The sequence below is a fragment of the Leptosomus discolor genome, chromosome 20 (genome assembly GCF_034619465.1).
Source record: "Leptosomus discolor isolate bLepDis1 chromosome 20, bLepDis1.hap2, whole genome shotgun sequence".
Taxonomy (NCBI): Eukaryota; Metazoa; Chordata; class Aves; order Leptosomiformes; family Leptosomidae; genus Leptosomus; species Leptosomus discolor.
The window spans coordinates 6987466-7005206 of NC_141410.1; the positions used below are offsets into that span (position 1 = coordinate 6987466).

General features: G+C 48.7%; 1 protein-coding gene across 1 annotated transcript; it reads right to left on the reverse strand.

Moving 5' to 3' along the window:
- Positions 1-84: 84 nt before the first annotated feature.
- Positions 85-6617, reverse strand: H6PD (hexose-6-phosphate dehydrogenase/glucose 1-dehydrogenase). The gene is made up of 4 exons (XM_009955951.2): positions 5991-6617; positions 4656-4773; positions 2120-2389; positions 85-1442 (listed from the first exon to the last, which is right to left on the reverse strand). Exons 1-4 carry the CDS (start codon positions 6615-6617, stop codon positions 85-87), a joined length of 2373 nt encoding a protein of 790 aa, XP_009954253.2.
- Between the last annotated feature and the right edge of the window lie 11124 nt (positions 6618-17741).

Below are 17741 nucleotides of genomic sequence, written 5' to 3' on the forward strand. Positions count from 1 at the left end.
GCAACAGAAAAACATGGACATTGTGTAGGAAAATCCAGGCTGTAAGGGCCACGCAGACAAGGGAGGAGGGACGCTGTGAAGGCATCACCCAAGCAGAGCTTCATAATCCACATACCACACCAGCTGGCCAGAGCTGGGGCTGACACCCGAGATAGGCCATTTCCTTGGCTCATGGCCCACTCTGCTGAGCAGGGTGGTGATGTCGTGCTTACCCTTCCCTAAAACCAGGACAAACACCTGCCTGGCCTTGTTGATGAGGGACAGGCTAAGGCTCATCCTTTGGTGAGGTTTGACAGGGCTTTCAGTCAGCACCACAGTCTCAGCCCCTTCCAAGCCATTTTCAGAGCGGGGGAAGAGCGAGGCAGTGTGCCCATCAGTGCCTACCCCCAGCAGCACCAGGTCAAAGCTAGCATTGGCCACCAGGGCCATGATGTCCTTGGCGTACAGCTCCGTGCCTCTGTCCTCTTCCACGCAGAGCCGTTGGTTCAGGTGCACAGGCATGGGGTGGATGTTGAAGTAGGGCACCCGGACGCTCTGGAGGAGGTGGTTGTGCAAGCTGAAAAAGTTGGACTCCGTGTCAGAGAGAGGGACACAGCGTTCATCTACCAGCCAGATGTGGGTGTGCTTCCATGGGAAGGCATAATGGTGTCTTGCCAGCCGCTGGAATAGGACCACCGGGCTTGAGCCACCTGAGAGGGCCAGATGGAACTGCCCAGAGTGCACCACAGTCCTGCTTGCTGTCTCCTCGATGTCAGAAGCCAGCTGGGAAATCAGGTCCTCAGACCACGCTGAGACCAGGGGACTTTGCCGAAATTTGGACTGGATTATCCTGTAATCGTTTGGCATCAGCCTGTTGGGGTTCAGCAGTTCCACTGGCTCTGCCAGTGTAAACGCCACTTCCCCACTCACCATTTCAAAGTCTAAGAGGTGCTGGTTCTCCACACCCCCAGGGTAGATGCGCAGGGGCTGGCGGGAAATGCTATCCAGTAGTGGTGTCCAGAACCCCCAGGAGGCCAACAGGTTTTCAGTGGTAATGAAGAAGTCCTTCCTGCCATGGTAGATGTTGGAGATGAGGACAGAATACGCGTCTCTCTCTTTTACAGGGCTGTACACATAGTAATCAGACAACGGTTGTCCAAAAATGTGCAGGTCTGACTGACCCACTGCTTCTCTCCAACTGCTTTCTGGCATGACAGGCCTGAAAAGGTTCCTGCTCACAAGCACCGCAGGGGTGTTGAGTGCGCCGTGTCCAATGTAGAAGATGATCTGCTTGGCTTTACATTGGCTGTGCCCCGCATCCCTCAGAGTCTCACTCTGAGTGCAGTAGGCCCGGTTCTTGAAGAGAATACGGACATAACCCACCCGTTCATCCAGAGCTTTCCCAGAAGTGAGGACGAAAGGGACCCCTTCCCAACGCAGGTTGTCACTGTGAATCAGCACACCTGAAATGACAGTGATCTCGGCTACCAACTTAAACCTGAACAGCAAGCAGATTTGACGGAATCTCTATCACCTACCCATCATTCTCCTTCCTTAGCTCCCGGATATCTTGGCAGCCACTGTGCCTCTTGATCCACATTCAGCTCTTTCATGACATCACTGGACTAACTGCTCTCCAGCTATCCTGCTGGGCTTCCTCCCAGGTATCCTACTTGATTAGCCTCCTTTCATCTTGCAGGAAACCAGTTTCTGAGCACGAATGTCATTCAGACAAAGTCTTTAATGTTCAGAAGACACAGCATGGCCAGAGATGGCCTTACGGTCTACTAGTCACAGGGAACTGCCAATGCTTTACTCAGATACAGAGAGCAGCTCAACTTTATGAAAGACAAAGGAGTTTGCAGGCCACTTCTAAAAATAACACAGAGGTCTCATCAAGAATAATGGGACTTAGCTCTTATGCAATGCTTCCCATTCACTGGATCATTAGTTAACTAACATGATCACAGTATTATCTTGTTACAGCTCCCAGTTACCATGCTGGTGGATGCCTGGAGACATCCCTGTGTCAGCAGTGAGGTCCAGAGTCATGGAGCTGGTATCAGCCTGCAAGGACTCACATCTCCTGCTTTCCTCAGCTCTAGACTATTGCCCTCTCCAGGGCCCAGACCAAACTCACCTGCAAAGGTTGGTGTTGTGCTGATGTAGTCTTGTGCCTTCTGCAGTTCCTCCTTCACTTGGCTGGCATATGCCTGATACTGACCCAACACGGCGCTCTTTTTCTCCAGGCCCCGCAAGAACTGGAAGGCCTGCAGCTTACACTGCAAAACCTCTTCAGCCCTGCTCACGTTGTCTGGGAGCTCCATGGTCAGGAACATCAGGGCTTCCGTCAGGTGGTTCTGCAGCACGTCCCGGATGACTCCGTACTGCTCGTAGAAGCTGGTGCGGCCTGAGGACAAGGAGGAGAGAAGATGCTGGTAGACCAATGTGGGTTTTTTGCAGCCTTGCCCTCTGCATGTAGAACAGGTGTGCCAAGGAGAGCAAAGACCACAAGTCCGAACTGGTTTGCACCAAGCTCCTCTTCTCCTGGCCCAACAATTAACTTGAAGCTATCAGGTTCATAGAAGTTGTGGATGTCCCATCGCTGGATGTGTTCCAGGTCTGGCTGGACACAGCTTTGAGCAACCTGATCTAGTGACAGATGTCCCTACTTACAGCAGGGGGGGTGGCCTAGATGATCTTCAAAGGTGCTTTTCAACCCAAACCGTTCTACAATTCTATGATTCTAAGCCTTTCCACTCCCTCCAAAGGGGCTTCCAAAACATCTCTGCTACTAAAATAAAGATAAAGAGTTCCCACAGCACTGTTTGTCCTCCACAGAAACAGACATAATCCTCCTTTTGGGTGCTTACAGAGCCTAAACCCAGCAGGAGTAAAGCTTTTGCCTGATACTCCCCGAGTGCACTGAGCAGAAGGCAGCTTTGATTTCTTGGACTTGCTTGTGCTTTCAGAACCTGTGGTCACTGACCGGCAGCAATATCCAGCTCAAACGTCCCACATACAGCACAACACAGGGCCCCTGCATAACCCTTGCCCTGACACTCCTGTCCCACAGGTCACAGCACCGGAGCCTGGGACTCCACACAAAGTACAGTCCTGCACAAAAGCTGTGACAGGTCAGCTGGAAAGCAGGGTCAGAGCAGGGATGGCAGCAGCTCTCTAGCTACACACCAGGTCCACAGAACAGCTGAAGCTGGGCCCTAGCAATGAGCACTGCTCTTCACAGCCTCTTTTCCCCTTGTTTTCATGTCCTCAGAAGGCTCTGGCTGAGCCATGCCCTTGAGAGACAAAATTTCATGTACAAAGCCCTGCTTCTCATTCCCTGCCTGACTTCTCAGGCAGGTCGAAACGGGGGGAGAAGGACAATGCACTTATAAAGTGACTCAAACCGACGCCTTTCTGTAGCCCAGCAGCAGCAGGCTGCACACTGCAGACTACATCACGGCCATAGGCTTCCCCTATTGATCGATACATTTATCTCCCTTGCTCTAATCCAAAGGCACATTCGTTAACGTAATCAATGCTGCAGACTTGCTGGGAGCCAGGCTGCCAGCTGAAGCCACACAGGGGAGGGGGGAAAAAAAAAAAAAAAAGACATCAAATGAAAAATTACAAGGTTGTTCAGAGTGGGGAGGGTACAGGGTATAGCTGGGACTACGCACAACCAACACTGTTCTGCCTAAATCTCTCTGCAGTGCATCCCTCTCCCACAAACAGGCCCGGTGAGGTCTGGGCTGCCAAACCAAGATTACTCTGAGTTTGATAAAATTGCATTAATTGAGTTTGTGGTGGCCGAGGAAGGAAGGGAGGGAGGGAGGAGGAAGACAGAAGAGGAGGTAAAGCAAGTGCAGAAGCAATCCTGATGTTGCAGAACTGAGGGCGCCTGACATCCCAAGAAGTGCTGCGGGTGGCAGTCCAGCCCAGAGTGCTTTATGCTGAGCACTGCAGAGCGGATGCTGCAGCATTGCAGCGAGGGATTGCAGCCGTGCCCTTCAGCAGGAGACCCATGCTAGCAACGCCGGGCTTGGATTTTCTCTGCAATGTTCTTTCTTCCTACAGAGAGGAAAGGAAAGACACAGGCAGACAAACACAGACTGACCTAGGTACCTGGACCGACACCGACTAGCCACTATGAGTAACATCCAGGCAAAAGATGCAAAAGCATTTTCCAAAGAATAGCGCAAACGTATATTCAGTATGAGCCTGGTGGCTAACAGGACAGGAATACAAAAGGGTTGTTGTTACAAGTGCAAATAAACCCCTCTAAAAACCAGATTATTGCATCACTGAACTGAAGTGGTCTTAGATTGCATCAATTCCAAATCCACTACCTTTTACCAAGATTTAGGACAGAAAGCTAAGTGCAATGCCCCCGAAGTTCTGCAGCAGAAAAAGGTGAGGGATTCTGCCCCTGCTCCCACCTGAACTGGGAGCAGGAACCTTTTCTTGGAAGCAGCAACGCTACCTGGAAGTGAGTCAGTCCCTACCACAGGAAGTGCAAGACAGTCCCTCTCTGTTTCCAGGGAGCAACATCGCATTCATCTGCTCTTTCTTTCTGCACCAGCACTACCTCAAGGGCCACTTTCACACAATTAATGAACCTGCCAGTTCTCTTTCTCACTCATTCACCCCAGCTCTGCAGTCGCCTCACCAACCTTTAGCATCCACAGTCTCTTTCAAGACAATCTCCACTCTTTCCACATGGTGCCGGTTCCAAATTGGATCCAGAAACTGCCGGTTCTGATCTCGAAAAGGCAGGATATGGGCTACAGCCTGTGAAGGGAAAAATCAAACACCCAACAAAAACTCACCAGCTTTCCGCAGTATCTCTGCCTCACTGTCCCATCCAGCACTGGGATGTGGCCAGCTCTGGAGTGCCAGCAGACATGCCACACATCAGAGAACAGAGTGGGTCAGAGAAGAGAAAATCAGCAAGAGAGCCTGCAGCGATGCACAATGGGGTCTCCAATGATCATACAGAGCAGACATTAAAGGTCTTTCTGAGGAATTTTGAGGTTTCACTTTTGAGTTTCATTTTTGAGTTTCAAAAAGGCTAAACTACAAACTGCAAGGCACTCAGTTTGTATCTGTCAAAGGACAAAGGGCTGAGTCAGACCATCCTGGGACTAACATATAGTTCCAAACTGCTGAAATACATCAGGTCAGATGCTTACACCACTGAAGCCATCTGCTCTTTTGGGAGGAAAAAAAAAAAAAAAAGAAATCCCCCTTCTTAGTAGAGATGCTCTCCTTGCAGCTGGACATGCAACCTTCTGAGCTAAATCTGGCCACAGTGCCATGGCTGGAACATAGCTACTTTCAAAACGTGGCATCACACTCCTCTAAAACAAGGAAACAAGGATGCCATGTCCTTGAACACCTTCCCTCTGGGACAATGCAGCTCCACATCCTGAGCCATCCCTGCAGCAGCCAGTCCTCCATGCCTTAAGTGGAGCACAGGGCAGGAAGAAGCCTTCTCCTAAGCATCCTACAAAACTAACATCCCATCAGCTCCATATCATATCAAATTAAAAACCGCTTCTAGAAGCCACGGCTAAGCAAAGAGGCCTCTGTAATGAGACGGGAGAACTGTGAGCGGGAAAGGGCGTTGCTTATTCAGCGAAATCAAAGCCCTGACCTTGGTGAGAAGACCAGATGAATTCTGCAATTCCCCTTCATGCACACACACACAGAGTTCACCCCTACACTCTGGCTTCCCTCTGGAGAGGGGACCCTCATCACTAACGGGAGAAAGCCCTGCTTTGGTTTGCACCTTTCCTCTGCTCTGTAGGACGGACAGCAGCACAGCACAGGACAAGAATAACAGTACGGGCCTCCATAAGCAAATGGAGGCTTGGGAGCACACTCAGTGGCTCTGCCTGAGTTTGAGAGGGGAACAACACTCATTAACTGCAGAGCTGACATCCAGCACTCCCCCAGCTACTAAGTCCCTCAACCTGGCAAAGGGCTGCACGTTGCAAGCTGCTCACCTGTTTGCCGAGGTAATGGTCCACCCGGTACATCTCCTCTTCCCTGAAGAAGCTTGTCAGCTCTGCAGCCAGCTGCTGGGCTGACTCCAGGTCATGGCCAAAAGGTTTCTCTAGCACCACACGTAACCAGGCTCCTGGAGGGGGTCTACAGCTGCTGTTGATGTGGCGGGCAATGTCTGTGTAGGCAAACGGTGGTACTGAGAAGTAAAAGATCCTTCCAGCCTCCTTCAGCCCCTCCTGGCGAAGCAGCGTCTCAATCTCTCTGTTCAGGGCAGTGTAGTTTTCGGCAGTCTTCAGCTGGTGGTACTGGCTCAGCTTCAGGAATTGGTCCTTAAGCACAGCACACCTGTCGGGAGATTCATCCGGGGGACAGGCCAGGTTCTTCAGCACATCAAACATCAGCCTCTGCCCCGGCTCCAGAGCTGTCAGCGCAGCCCCATGGAAAGTGAAGCTGTGGCCACTGCTCACTTGGTCCATGTACAGTTGGAATAGACCCTGCCACAAATACTTCTTGGCCAAATCACCTGTGGCTCCCAGCAAGACCACCGAGATGTGGCCCTGGGACATTTCAGCCAGTGATGGCAAGGCTCCCATGAACAACACTGTACACAGGACTCTTCTCAGCATCTTGGGAGAGAAGAGGTAGACCCAGGAACACTAGAGAACAGGATTAAAAAAGAAAATCCGCGTTATAACACTGCAAAACACAACGCAAGGTACCTGCTTTCCCACGGCTGAAGAGCCAGGGACTTCTGCCTGGATCCTCCACCCAACAGTCTCTCCTTCCCTCCATGATTTGAATCATGGTCGTATCTGGGGCTCTTGAAAAGACTGCAGCCTCCTTATGTAAACCAAGAAGCAGAAGACAGCATGTGCATAAGGTCTTTTGGTAGCATAAGCGTTCTTCCCACAGCGGAGTTAGTGAGGGAGCGTCAAGGCCTTGGACTGTGAAACTGAAATCCATTTTAATACAAATTTCAGAGCTGGCTACAAAGACACGTGTGCCTGCAAATTAAGTACTGTTTTCAACAACCTCCTGTTGGGGACTTTGCTCAAGTGGTACTGTGCTGTCTTGGCATTGCTTCATGTCAATATTGTCACAGCAGCTCAGAGACAAGCATGACCACTGGCAGTTCCAGTACACAGGCTCTTCTTTAATACACTGGACTTCAGTGACTCATGTGCACCACCGCTCTCATGAACGGAGCTGAGAGCTATTGGGAGACAAATGGTCTGATAAAATAACACAGGAAGAAGAAGTTTAGTCCTTAACATCAAGTCTAGACATGAGCCAGTCTAGATGCTGCCTCATGATGGCTGTGTAGGCAGCCAGGAGACAACGTGGGGTTTGTGTTCTGCCTGCTGCAACTTTCCATCGCTGAAGAGTGCCTGTCAGCACCTGTTCTGGCCTTCTCCACTCACTACCCATTCAAACCACGGCAGCCACTAACAGCTGGTCCCCCTGGCCAAAAAGCCCCTTTGCTCATTCTTATTTATTCTTGCTTCTCTAATCCAAAATAAAGTTGTTTTTAAGAGAAATGACAGGTTTAGTTCTTATACCTAGAAGCACAGTAATGACTTTACATCTCAAGAGAGATAACCTGGAACAAGCGAATAAACCATTGTGCTGTTCTCATTCCATCGAGTACTATTTCAGAAGCTCTTACACTGGCTATCTCGTTCTCTTAATTTCATTTTCTGAAGTTGTGTTTAGTTGGAGCACAGTCTTCACAGCACACAAGATAATTAACTACTTTAAAAATTTTTGGTTCTGGTCAATAAATTTATACCTTTTAATTTTAAGATTAAATTTTACTCAAAATTTTAAGTAAATTTTTAACTTAACATTTTTAAATTACATTTCACTTAATATTTCCTACCTGTGTAGGAAAACCAGATAGCTCCTGACAGTAAGAGGAAAAAGTACATGGCTTTTTTTAAACTGGTGTAGTTGCAGTCTCACTAGGCTTTGCACTGGCATTACACCATTGTAAAATGGAAGTTTCGTAACCACACAGCTGAGAAATGGATCTTGGGTATGAGAACAAATGTGAACATGATCATCTTCACCTTCTGTGGGCAGAGACAAGACAGAAAAGTGTCTCATCAGATTCGTACATTCAGCTAGAAAACACATCACTGGCTCCATTGCTCCAGTACAGCTGTACACATGCCCGAAGACCAAAAGCTGTTCGCTTGTACCTGCCCAGACTTACTCTGGCCTGCTTTTCCTTGTGTGGAGCAAAAGGCCTGGTCCTTGCTCCGCTGGAATGGCAAAGCGATGAAACACAGATGATGTCCTAGCTCTTGACTTGTTCTCCCCCTGGAAAGCTCCCAGCAAAGTCACTATTCCTTCACTAAATCAACACAGGACCTAAGTCAGCTAAAGGATGAGGATAACTTAAATCAAAACAAGCAGCTTCTGAATACCTCTCCCCATCTGCAGCTTGATCTGATCTTCATCAATCTCATGTTTCTCTCCCCAGCAGACTCACCTGAGTAATACAGGAGCTTTACAGAGACTGCAGTGGCAAAAGTAGCTTGAAACTTGTTGTCCTCACAGCCCCTCCAGTGCGCAGATCTCTTCTGTGACTGAGCATGCGGCAGACTCTCTGATCAATGGTCAGGTAAGCACGAAAGATAAGGCAGGTTGTTCCCTTTCTGGTAAATGGGAGGAAACAACCAATTACAGCAGAGAAAAAATGAACATGCCTGTGCTAGCAACGTCCCAGCACATCCCCGCTCTCAGCCCATACACGCTGCCTGTGCTAAACCTTTTGGCTGCCATTTGTGAGCAGGCAAAATGCAGGCAGGCGCAGTGACTCCTGCTCCCAGAGCGTCTTCCTGACTAACTACTCTGCTTTGCACGTGAGCTCAGATCGATGCTGAAGGGTCTCCAACTGAGACCCTAGTGAGCTTCCCCGGGAGCCGTCCCCCACCCCAACTCTCAGAAGAAAGGGCTTCCCAAGACTACAACCCTGATGCAGTGAGGAGGAGGCAGTTTTAGTGAGGCCCCTGGGACAGCAGGACGGCACCTGTGCGATGCTGCTGCGCCTTCTGGGCACCTGGGCTTCCCTCTCGAAGGTCAGTTTGCATAGAGACTCCTTGGCTTTTCCTGCACGGCAATCCCACAGCAGCTCAGCCTCAGTCAGCCCACCACAACTGCAGCCCACTCTGCTCTGCCGTTGTGCAAGGAGACAGCCTCAATGCTCCCCACGGGGCACATCGTTCCCTCAAGAGATGGTCCGGTATCCCTCGCTCTTCTCTGGAGACCTTCAACAAGGTGTATTGCAGTCTGTAAATCTAACTGGTGTCATCTCTCCCCAGCCTTCCGTTGTGACTGCCTCCTTCCTTGCTGGGCTGTTTAAGTTCCCACGTACCTACTTAAGGGATCCAGCAAACAGTGCCGGCAATTGCAGAGGGGCAGAAGCGTGGCTCCTAAGATTTTGCTTATATATAAATAATTAGTATAAATAATTACAATTTTAAGCAGATGTTTGGTTTTCCCTCCCCCTCTATGGGGTTATAATGCAGATGACAAAGTTTCTCAGTGTAATAAAGTAATATTTACATTTGCCTGAGCAACCTTTGTTCCGGGAACCTAGAGAAGTTGGACATACTGCCCATTGCACCTTGACAGGCTGCAGCTACTGCAATGCTGCACAGAGACCCCAGCTGAAGAGCGGGTACCTACTATGAAATGGGAAGAGGCTGGGGGGAGTCGTTCTTTTCCACGTACCAAAGGAAATGGGTGAATTAGCCAAGTAGTTTCCTGGCAGGTTCAGCTACACAGTCATATGTATTTCCAAGCCAACTGAAAACCAGTTTCACAACACTCCCAATTGCAAAATAGTGTGCTACACCGCCCAGAACAAGCACCATAAACCCAGGTATGTTTGTTTACGGCTTTCGTATCAGATAATTAACACTGTTCACATTAATACTCAAAAATCCCCCAGCCAGCCAGAACAAAGTTACACAGCCAGGCTTTGGGAAAAGACTCCTGGGCCCAATCCATATAAAGTGTAAGACTGTGCATTCCCTTGCACGGTCACTGGAGTTCCATTTTGACAGAGCTCATTTCAGGTCTTGCAAGTCCCCTGCTGTATTTTTTACTGCTGCACCCCCACTGAAAAACAATTAACAGACGCATGGCCAAATGCAGTGTGGCCTGGAGCTCCTACAAGGCCCCGCACACGTAACACGTGAAGGAAAGAGTTACCGACATTCTTTGAGAATCAGGAAAAACCTATCGGTCTTCTGCATATGCAAACATTAGAGCAGGAATGACCTCACCATCAGCTCCTGGAAAGGTCAGAGGCTTAATGTGGAGACTCACATTAAAAGCAAGCAGAGGGATGCATGAGTTAGTGTTTGGCCTGTCTTGTTAACCATCCAACGCCGCACCGACACACAGTCTCGCTCCAAAACCAAAGCAATCTCTGGCCCCAGCACCGTGACAGGAGCTCCGTTCCCAAAGCCCTGCAAAAGTAGGAGGACAGGGTTACAGGGAAGAAAAACGACTACGGTGCGTAGGCACCCTCTCAGCCACACAGACCCCGAACCCAAGCGATGAAACCGCTGCAGGGGGGGTACCTTGCTCTCACAGCCAGCCTGCACCACCACAGACCCCAGCCTCACCATCCACCTTCCCCACGCTCCTCCACCGGCGATTTCCTCCCGCTCTCCCGAGCACCGGGGATGCAGACAGGACTCGCTGAACGCCCACGGACGGAGGTAAGCGGCACCCCCAGGCGTGAGAGCGGGCGAGAGGCAGGAGCACGGCGGGGGCGGCGGGAAAGCGGCTCCCCTCGGAGCGGGGCGGCAGGGGGGCGCCCGCTGCCCGGGAGGAAGCGGGGCCGGGGCCGGCCGTGCAGCGGCCATGCCCCCAGCTCCCCACAAACGCCTCTGCCCTTCGCCGCTGCTCCGTGCCCCGCGGAAACCGCCTCCCGCCCCGGGCTGCTCCGCGCTGCCCCGCCGGGGGACGGAGCGGGGGGCTTCCCTCCATCCCCCCGCGCCGGGCAGCGGGGAGGCCGCTGCCCGATGCTGCACGGCAGCACAACGCACGGCAGTGCCCCCCACGCGAGAAGGCCGCCTCTTCTGGGCTGCCACACGCAGCCGCGGCGGGGGAACCCGCGCAAAGAGCCGCCTCCATCTTCCCTCCCCCGCCCCGTCCCCGCCGCCGCCCCCCACTCACCTCCCTCCCCCCCCGAGCCCGCCAGCGGGGCGGCGACGGCGGCGGCGGCTGCGGGCGGGCCCGACACAGCGCCCCGCCCGCCGGGGCGCTCCTCCCACCGCCCAGAGAGTCTGCGGTTGGCGTCGGATTTCGTCGGGGAGCGGCGGGCGGGAGGGGCGGAAATCGCAGGGTTCAGGGGCATCTGGGGGTGCAGGCCCTCCCCTGTGGGGGAGGCAGCCCCCCTCGGCCAGCCCCCGGTGAGCATCACTGGGACTGAGCCCTGGGCACGGGGGCTTGCACCCTTTCAACACGCGGGGGTTAGATTCTGCGTGTCCGCAGGGATGGATGCGGGGTGCTTTCTCTTGTAGCGCGTTTGGGCTGGCGAGGCTTGTAAGGCACCGTTTGACCAAAACCTTTCCTGAGGCCAGTAACAGAGAGAAAAAGTCTGTATTTTCTGCAGCTGCATTGGCTGGTCTAATTTTTACATATATACATGTGTGAGGGGGTGTAGGGGGTGTGTGTTTCTTAGGTATTGCCTACAGACCTTGCGTTGCTTTGTGTCCTGAAATCATTCTGACTCCAGCATACTACCTTCTAACTACACGTGTGCATCCACAACTCCAGTCTTCTATTTTCCAAACAAAGGAAATACCTTGTGAACCTCCTGGAGTGCATTTCCGTCCATCTCAACGGTAGTTTTAGGCACATCAAGTTTTGGGAAGGCAGGTGGAGTGATGGGAGGCAGACAGAAGAGAAACAAAACTCTACAAATGCCCCGCCACCGGCCCAAGAATGCACACAGCAGAGTGCTCTTACAAAATGTCCTGGTATAACGTAAAACTTTCACTGGAGCTCAGCTGTTGTCTTTAAATTTACTGGGGTGAACAATGCCATAGGTATAATTTCCCTAGTTGGCTCCACTAAGTACATTAATATGTGGAAATCTTTACAGTTGCTGGCTCCAAGAGCTAAGCAGGCTGTAGTCAGACTCAGGGTCTCTGCGAGCATTGGGCTCACTGCTACATCAGGGCTCCAATTATGGATTCCACCAGCTCCCCATGAAGCAACACATAAAATTAATATGAATATCAAAAACTCCTTTGTTCAGAGCCCTGGCCAGCCAGACTTCACAGATGCCATCTTAGACGTCAGAAAATGCTGCGTTCTTGCAAACCGTGATCTGTGTGGCAGTAGCAAGGAGTTGTAAAGCAAACTTACGCAGTTAAATAGCTATGACTGTATCCAATAATAAATGGCCTTACATTATACGGCAAGACTAAACACCATTCCTATTGTCTTTTTCACTTAAAGGTCTCAAATCACTTTACCCGAGTAGATAAACTTTACCACAACTGCTTTACGGACGGGGAAACTGAATCCCATTGGTAGAACTGAGAACAGAATTGGGGTACTTTGCCCTCAGGCTGGTAATAGAGCAATAACATTACATATAAGACAAGTCTAGCATTATATTTGTGATATAACTTTGAATCATATTCACAGGATGATTTTTTGATGCCATAACCTTCTTCACCATTCTGTCCTGGAGGTTCTTCCATCAACATGTGTGCCTGATCTCAGAAAGACCCTTTATGATATTGCAAAGGTGCCAGTGACACTGAGGTTTGTCTGCAAGCCACGGGTCCAAACCAGGGATGAGGGAGACTGCGGTCTACCCTGCTTCACATGACGCATTGCTTTATGATTCCGACCACGTTACTAATGCAGCTTTGGACTGGGTGAAGCCTGGGTGCCCCTAACAGTGGCCCTGTTTCTGAGATGCAGCAGAGGGCAGATCACAAGCATAACTCAAGCGATGAAATTTAACAAATTAAACTTGGTGAGGTGGTAAATAGCTCACCTGAAAGAGCCAGCTGGACAAATAATCCAGCTCCAGAGATCTCCCCGTACTAATCTTTGTGATATTATTACACAGTACATTTAGCAAGAAACTTTGGGAAGTCAGTGGTATATCCCGTAGCGATGTATTTAACCCATTAATGACCTGCTGACAAAGCTTGCTTAGCTCTCAGACGCTAATCTGGATCTGTTTGTGTATAGCAGACTGTGAGAAGAGGTAAATGGGAGTCCCCTTTCACAGTCTGTTTTCTGTTCTGGAAGAAGAAGGGGGGTTGCCATCTACTTTAGCAGAAATCATTAAAGTGCAAATCTCCCTGCTGCACATTTCTGGCGCATCGAATGAGATGAACAGCTGAGGCCCTGGTCACTTGAGCCTGTTATTATTACAGATAGAGCTGGAAGTTGGGAGTTGTGGCAGTTGTTTAATATCTTCTGTTGAGAGAGCATGTTTTCAGCTGATTATAGGATGCCAAACTTTAAATATTGAGGCTGAAGTTGTAGGGGGGGTTTGCTCTATGCAGTCATTATTTGGAAGTCTGAAAGAAATGGTGCAGCTATTTCTGAGCTGAAGGTCAGAAGATAAAATAGGTTTTTTGACCATGTTAAAAATATCTCTGCTGTTTCATTAAGGAGCTCTAACATCTTATAATTTGGGGCAAGTGAGATTTTATCAGGATGATGGTTGGGTTTTTTTTTGGTTTTATCAGAATGTGCTTTTGTCAGAACAAGTGTGCTTTTGTCAGTGCCTTTTCAGACTTACTCAGTTGCATGGTCCTTTAAGGGAAATAGGTCCAGTGTGACAGATGAGACATGTGATGCTAATACAGTAATAAAAGGTAGTTAGCAAGGAAAGAGGCATTAAGGAGCCAGATGTTCTACAAGCAAACGAAAGCTCTGTAAGAAAAAGAACTGTTCTAGCTGGTGTTTAAAGAGGGTGTTTCAGAGGAGGAAATGTGAAGCTGAAAAGAACAGCTTATCACTTGAGAGACTACAGCCTGTGAAGGCTGGGGTTTGGTATTGTGACTGAAAACTGCTCCATAGCAAGTGGTTCTTTAGTTAGGAGTGGTAAAAGCAATATAAAGTGAGCTTGCTGTAGTAGGAGTTTGTTACCCTTTGCTGTTGCATTTACAGACTAATCTTGAGGTGTGGAGAGGTGAAGCTGAGCCAGGATGGGGTTTGTACTGCTTTGAAGAGGTAAGGTGTGCTTCAGCATAGCAAGCTTTTGATGAAGTAATCTTAGAGGAAACTTGCCTGATATCTGCCAAATTTGTGAGCCTCTGCAAAGGCATCTGCTGCCAATGATCTATAGATGTGGCTATAAATGACTGAGTAATTTCTGTGGATGCTTTATCATTCCTCAGTTCTTGTGTGTTGTTTCATGAGCTGGGAGCCCTGCTTGGTCATGCTGCTGCAGAGCCTGGTGGAGCTTGGTTAGTCACTGTGTTGGGGGGATAAGCTTCCAGGAAAGCTCTGAAGTTCTGGACTATCAAGTTCACATGACTCTGAGTAAGGCTGTTAACTTCTGCTTTGAAGCTATAAAGAGCAGCTGTACAGCAGCTGATATTCTTAGTAGAAAATAAAATTACTGTCTTGTGGCTTCTGGAAAACCAGACTGTAAAAATCATAACAGCAGTTCTTAAACTGGTGTGGGAGACAGTAAGAAAGAGGGGCTTTGTTATGGCTATTGAGGCAAGTCAATGACTTAGCTATGTAATAAGTTCTGGGCTGCAGTTCTGCTTGAAGTTGGTTTGTGGTTAAGCATGCTTACTTAAAGCCTTGAATGGGCCCAATAGAAGGAAATCTCCAATCCAGTTTAAGAAGTTTGGGTTTAAATACTTGTGCCTGTTTTGTATTAAACAAGGCCACCTCTGTGCATCCAGACAAACTGTGTTTAGAAGCTGGAAAGCTGATCTACACAGGAGCCCTGTGGTAGGGATGGCAGGTGATGTTCCCAAGACCCGACTGCTCTGGTGTTCTGTCTGGACAGCTTGGCTCATAAAGAGCTTAGCATCAAAGTAAAGCTGAGACACTCCAAGGTGAGAGAGTATTAGAGTAATGCTGCCTCTTAAGAGCTTCTGTTTCTATTGTTTGTTGACTCTCCTTTTTAAACGGTAGCTTTTAAGCTGTAGAAATCATGTCCAGTGAATGCCTCGCAGGTGTGCGACGTGAGTGGGGCAGGAAAGGGCCTTAACACAGCTGACTTGCTGTGACGCCTGAGTGAACGGCATTACTAGGTAATTCAATTACCTCTCTGCTGCCACCTCCAACCAGTCATGGGACGAAATCGTGATTTAATGCCCCACTGTCAAGTTCTGTCACCAAGACTAGATGAGTCCTTCAGCAGCATTGCTGCAGGAGTGATGCAGTCTGCCATCCCTCTGCAACCAGGATGCAGCTGCAACACAAATACTCCGTAAAAGCAGTGACCAGGGGAAAGGAGTTTGGGGGTGGGGAGGAGGAGAGCTAATCTTCACCAAGTGCTCTACCTGAATCAAAACAGCATGGATCAATCAAGTAAGCTGTGCCTACTTTCTGCCTTTTGTTCTAACAAAGTGATGCTCTCATCAGCTTGATCAGCAGATTAAAGATAAAGTGCTGGCATCTTCCCCAGCAATTCCTGCACTGGGATAAGCTGCCTTCAGTCCCCTGTTCGTTCTGGAGCTAAATGAGGATGGAAATGGAAGTTATAGGCTAAACGTGCTGTTTCTTCATTGTGGATGTGGGGAAATGTGTTCTTCCTCTTGTGCATGAGGACGAAGGAAGCTAGGCGGCTTTGCTTAGCTTTCAGCAGCCGAAGACATTACTTGTGGCTCCTGAGGACCTCAGTGTATTAACTAAGTTGTACCTATCCTATCTGAGAGGAAAAAAAACCCCAATCATAAAGCAACTACTGATTCCCATTGTTGTGGGGATAATATGTGGAGATGGACTCAAATCTGTCTGCATGAGATAAGCAATGGTAGTTCACAGATGCAGTGATTGCCTCCTCTCTGCACTTGGTGTTAAGAGTAATCATCTTTCCTTGTTCATTCTCTAACATGAACTGTTCTCGGTGTGATCCAAACTGATTCAGAGCTTCAGTGGTTTTGAGTCTGTATCGTAATTGGTTATTTACTTCAGAAAGCAGCCCAAGGCAGGTAAGTTGTGCTGCTGTCTGTCTGGCTCTGACAGCTTCTGGAGTGCTCAGGAATTGAAATCGCAAGCCTTTGAACGCGTAGCTATACTGTGGCAGTACTTTGTCTACTGAACAATGCTGGCTTTCTCCAAACTCTTTTGGGCTGTCTAAGTAAGAAATTACTTTTCTTGGCTTGTGATGTAAAAGGTGAACAGAAGACAGGCATGTAGGGAGTACTGTGATCATTGAGCTACTTGAAGTTCCCTGAAACGTACTCAATTGGAGTTTAACAGTTACTGTATCTTAGGAAAATATTGATTGATAAAGACTGACACACTGAACTTCTAAGCTCAATAAGGGATATTGTTGTGCTGGTCATCAGTTTACTGACTAATTAGTGTTGGACCTTGTCCTAGATTAAAAAAACCTTAAAAAAATTAATAGTATATAAATAGCACACTTACGAGAAGAAACCTTTAAATACATGGAGGCTTCCTAGTCTAGGAATATCTTAGCTCTTGCTCTGACTCTCACACCTGAAGTCCTAGGTTTTTATCCTTCCGAGTGTGCAGTGTGACACTGAATGCCAGTGTCCACCTTTATATTTAATTCTATAATTTGAGTGATACAGGTTTCATCATTGCAGTAGGGTTATTTCTTCTACCCAACAAGTATTTGAAACTACTAAAAGCAAACCCACTATCTGCCAACCACCTTTATGTTCTAATGTAAACAGTGGCCTAGGCAGTATCTGATGGAATAATACTGCAGTGGAGTTGTGTTGAACTTCATATCAGAAAGCTGATCAGCCCAGGACTGCTGCACTCCAGAACAGCTGAACTGCATGAATACAGCTGAGGAAAGTCAAAGGTTTTCTCTGAGCATCTGACAGCTGAATGGAAAAGCAAAGTTGAAAAGATATCCCTCTGCCCTTATCTCAATGCCACATTAGGATTAGACTAATAAAGTTTAACACCGAAATCCTTCATCATAACATATTTGTTCTCCTATGATGAAGTGAAATGCACCAAAATGCATAACCATGTTACTATTAATGGACTGTGTTGCAGCAGCAAATTGGTGCAGAGTTTGGGATGGTACATATTGTTCGGTGCATTCCTTGGCTTATTGCATTGACGCTGTTTATTGGAGCTTTGCTTCATTAAAGTGGCACTTTTTCCTCATCTTATCTGCTACAGATTAACTATGTGGTTCTGGTTTGTAGGGTGAGTGGCCTTGAAGTATTGTGAAACACCAGTAAATCAATGCTTTCAAAGTCTTGGCGAAGATATATAAAATTTCAGTAACATTTTGACATTCAGGGGAGTCTCTTCTTTCCGCTGGTTTTAGTCTACTTCCAGGTGTCACTGCAGGCCTGCAGAGATAGTAGGCTTTCTTACACTGAGAGTATCCTGCCTGTTAATGCTAACTCTGCCAGGCAGTAGCTGCAGCAGTATAATGCTGCTAGCAAGGCCCAAGTAACTATAAATACAAAGCCGAATACCCAGCTTCGTCTCTGTGCTCTTCTGGGGTGTTCTAAAGCCCCAAGAACTGAGTACACTATCTTATGCAACAGGTATAAAGAAGTAAAACCTGAGCC

What these genes read in the sequence shown, in the direction of transcription:
- H6PD (XM_009955951.2), bottom strand. Translation starts at nt 6,617, where the DNA reads ATGCTGAGAAGAGTCCTGTGTACAGTGTTGTTCATGGGAGCCTTGCCA. An exon ending in AGAGACTGTGGATGCTAAAG is followed by an intron (nt 2,390 to 4,655) that starts GTTGGTGAGGCG and finishes CCTTGTCCTCAG; the next exon opens with GCCGCACCAGCTTCTACGAG. An exon ending in CACAACACCAACCTTTGCAG is followed by an intron (nt 1,443 to 2,119) that starts GTGAGTTTGGTC and finishes CTGTCATTTCAG; the next exon opens with GTGTGCTGATTCACAGTGAC.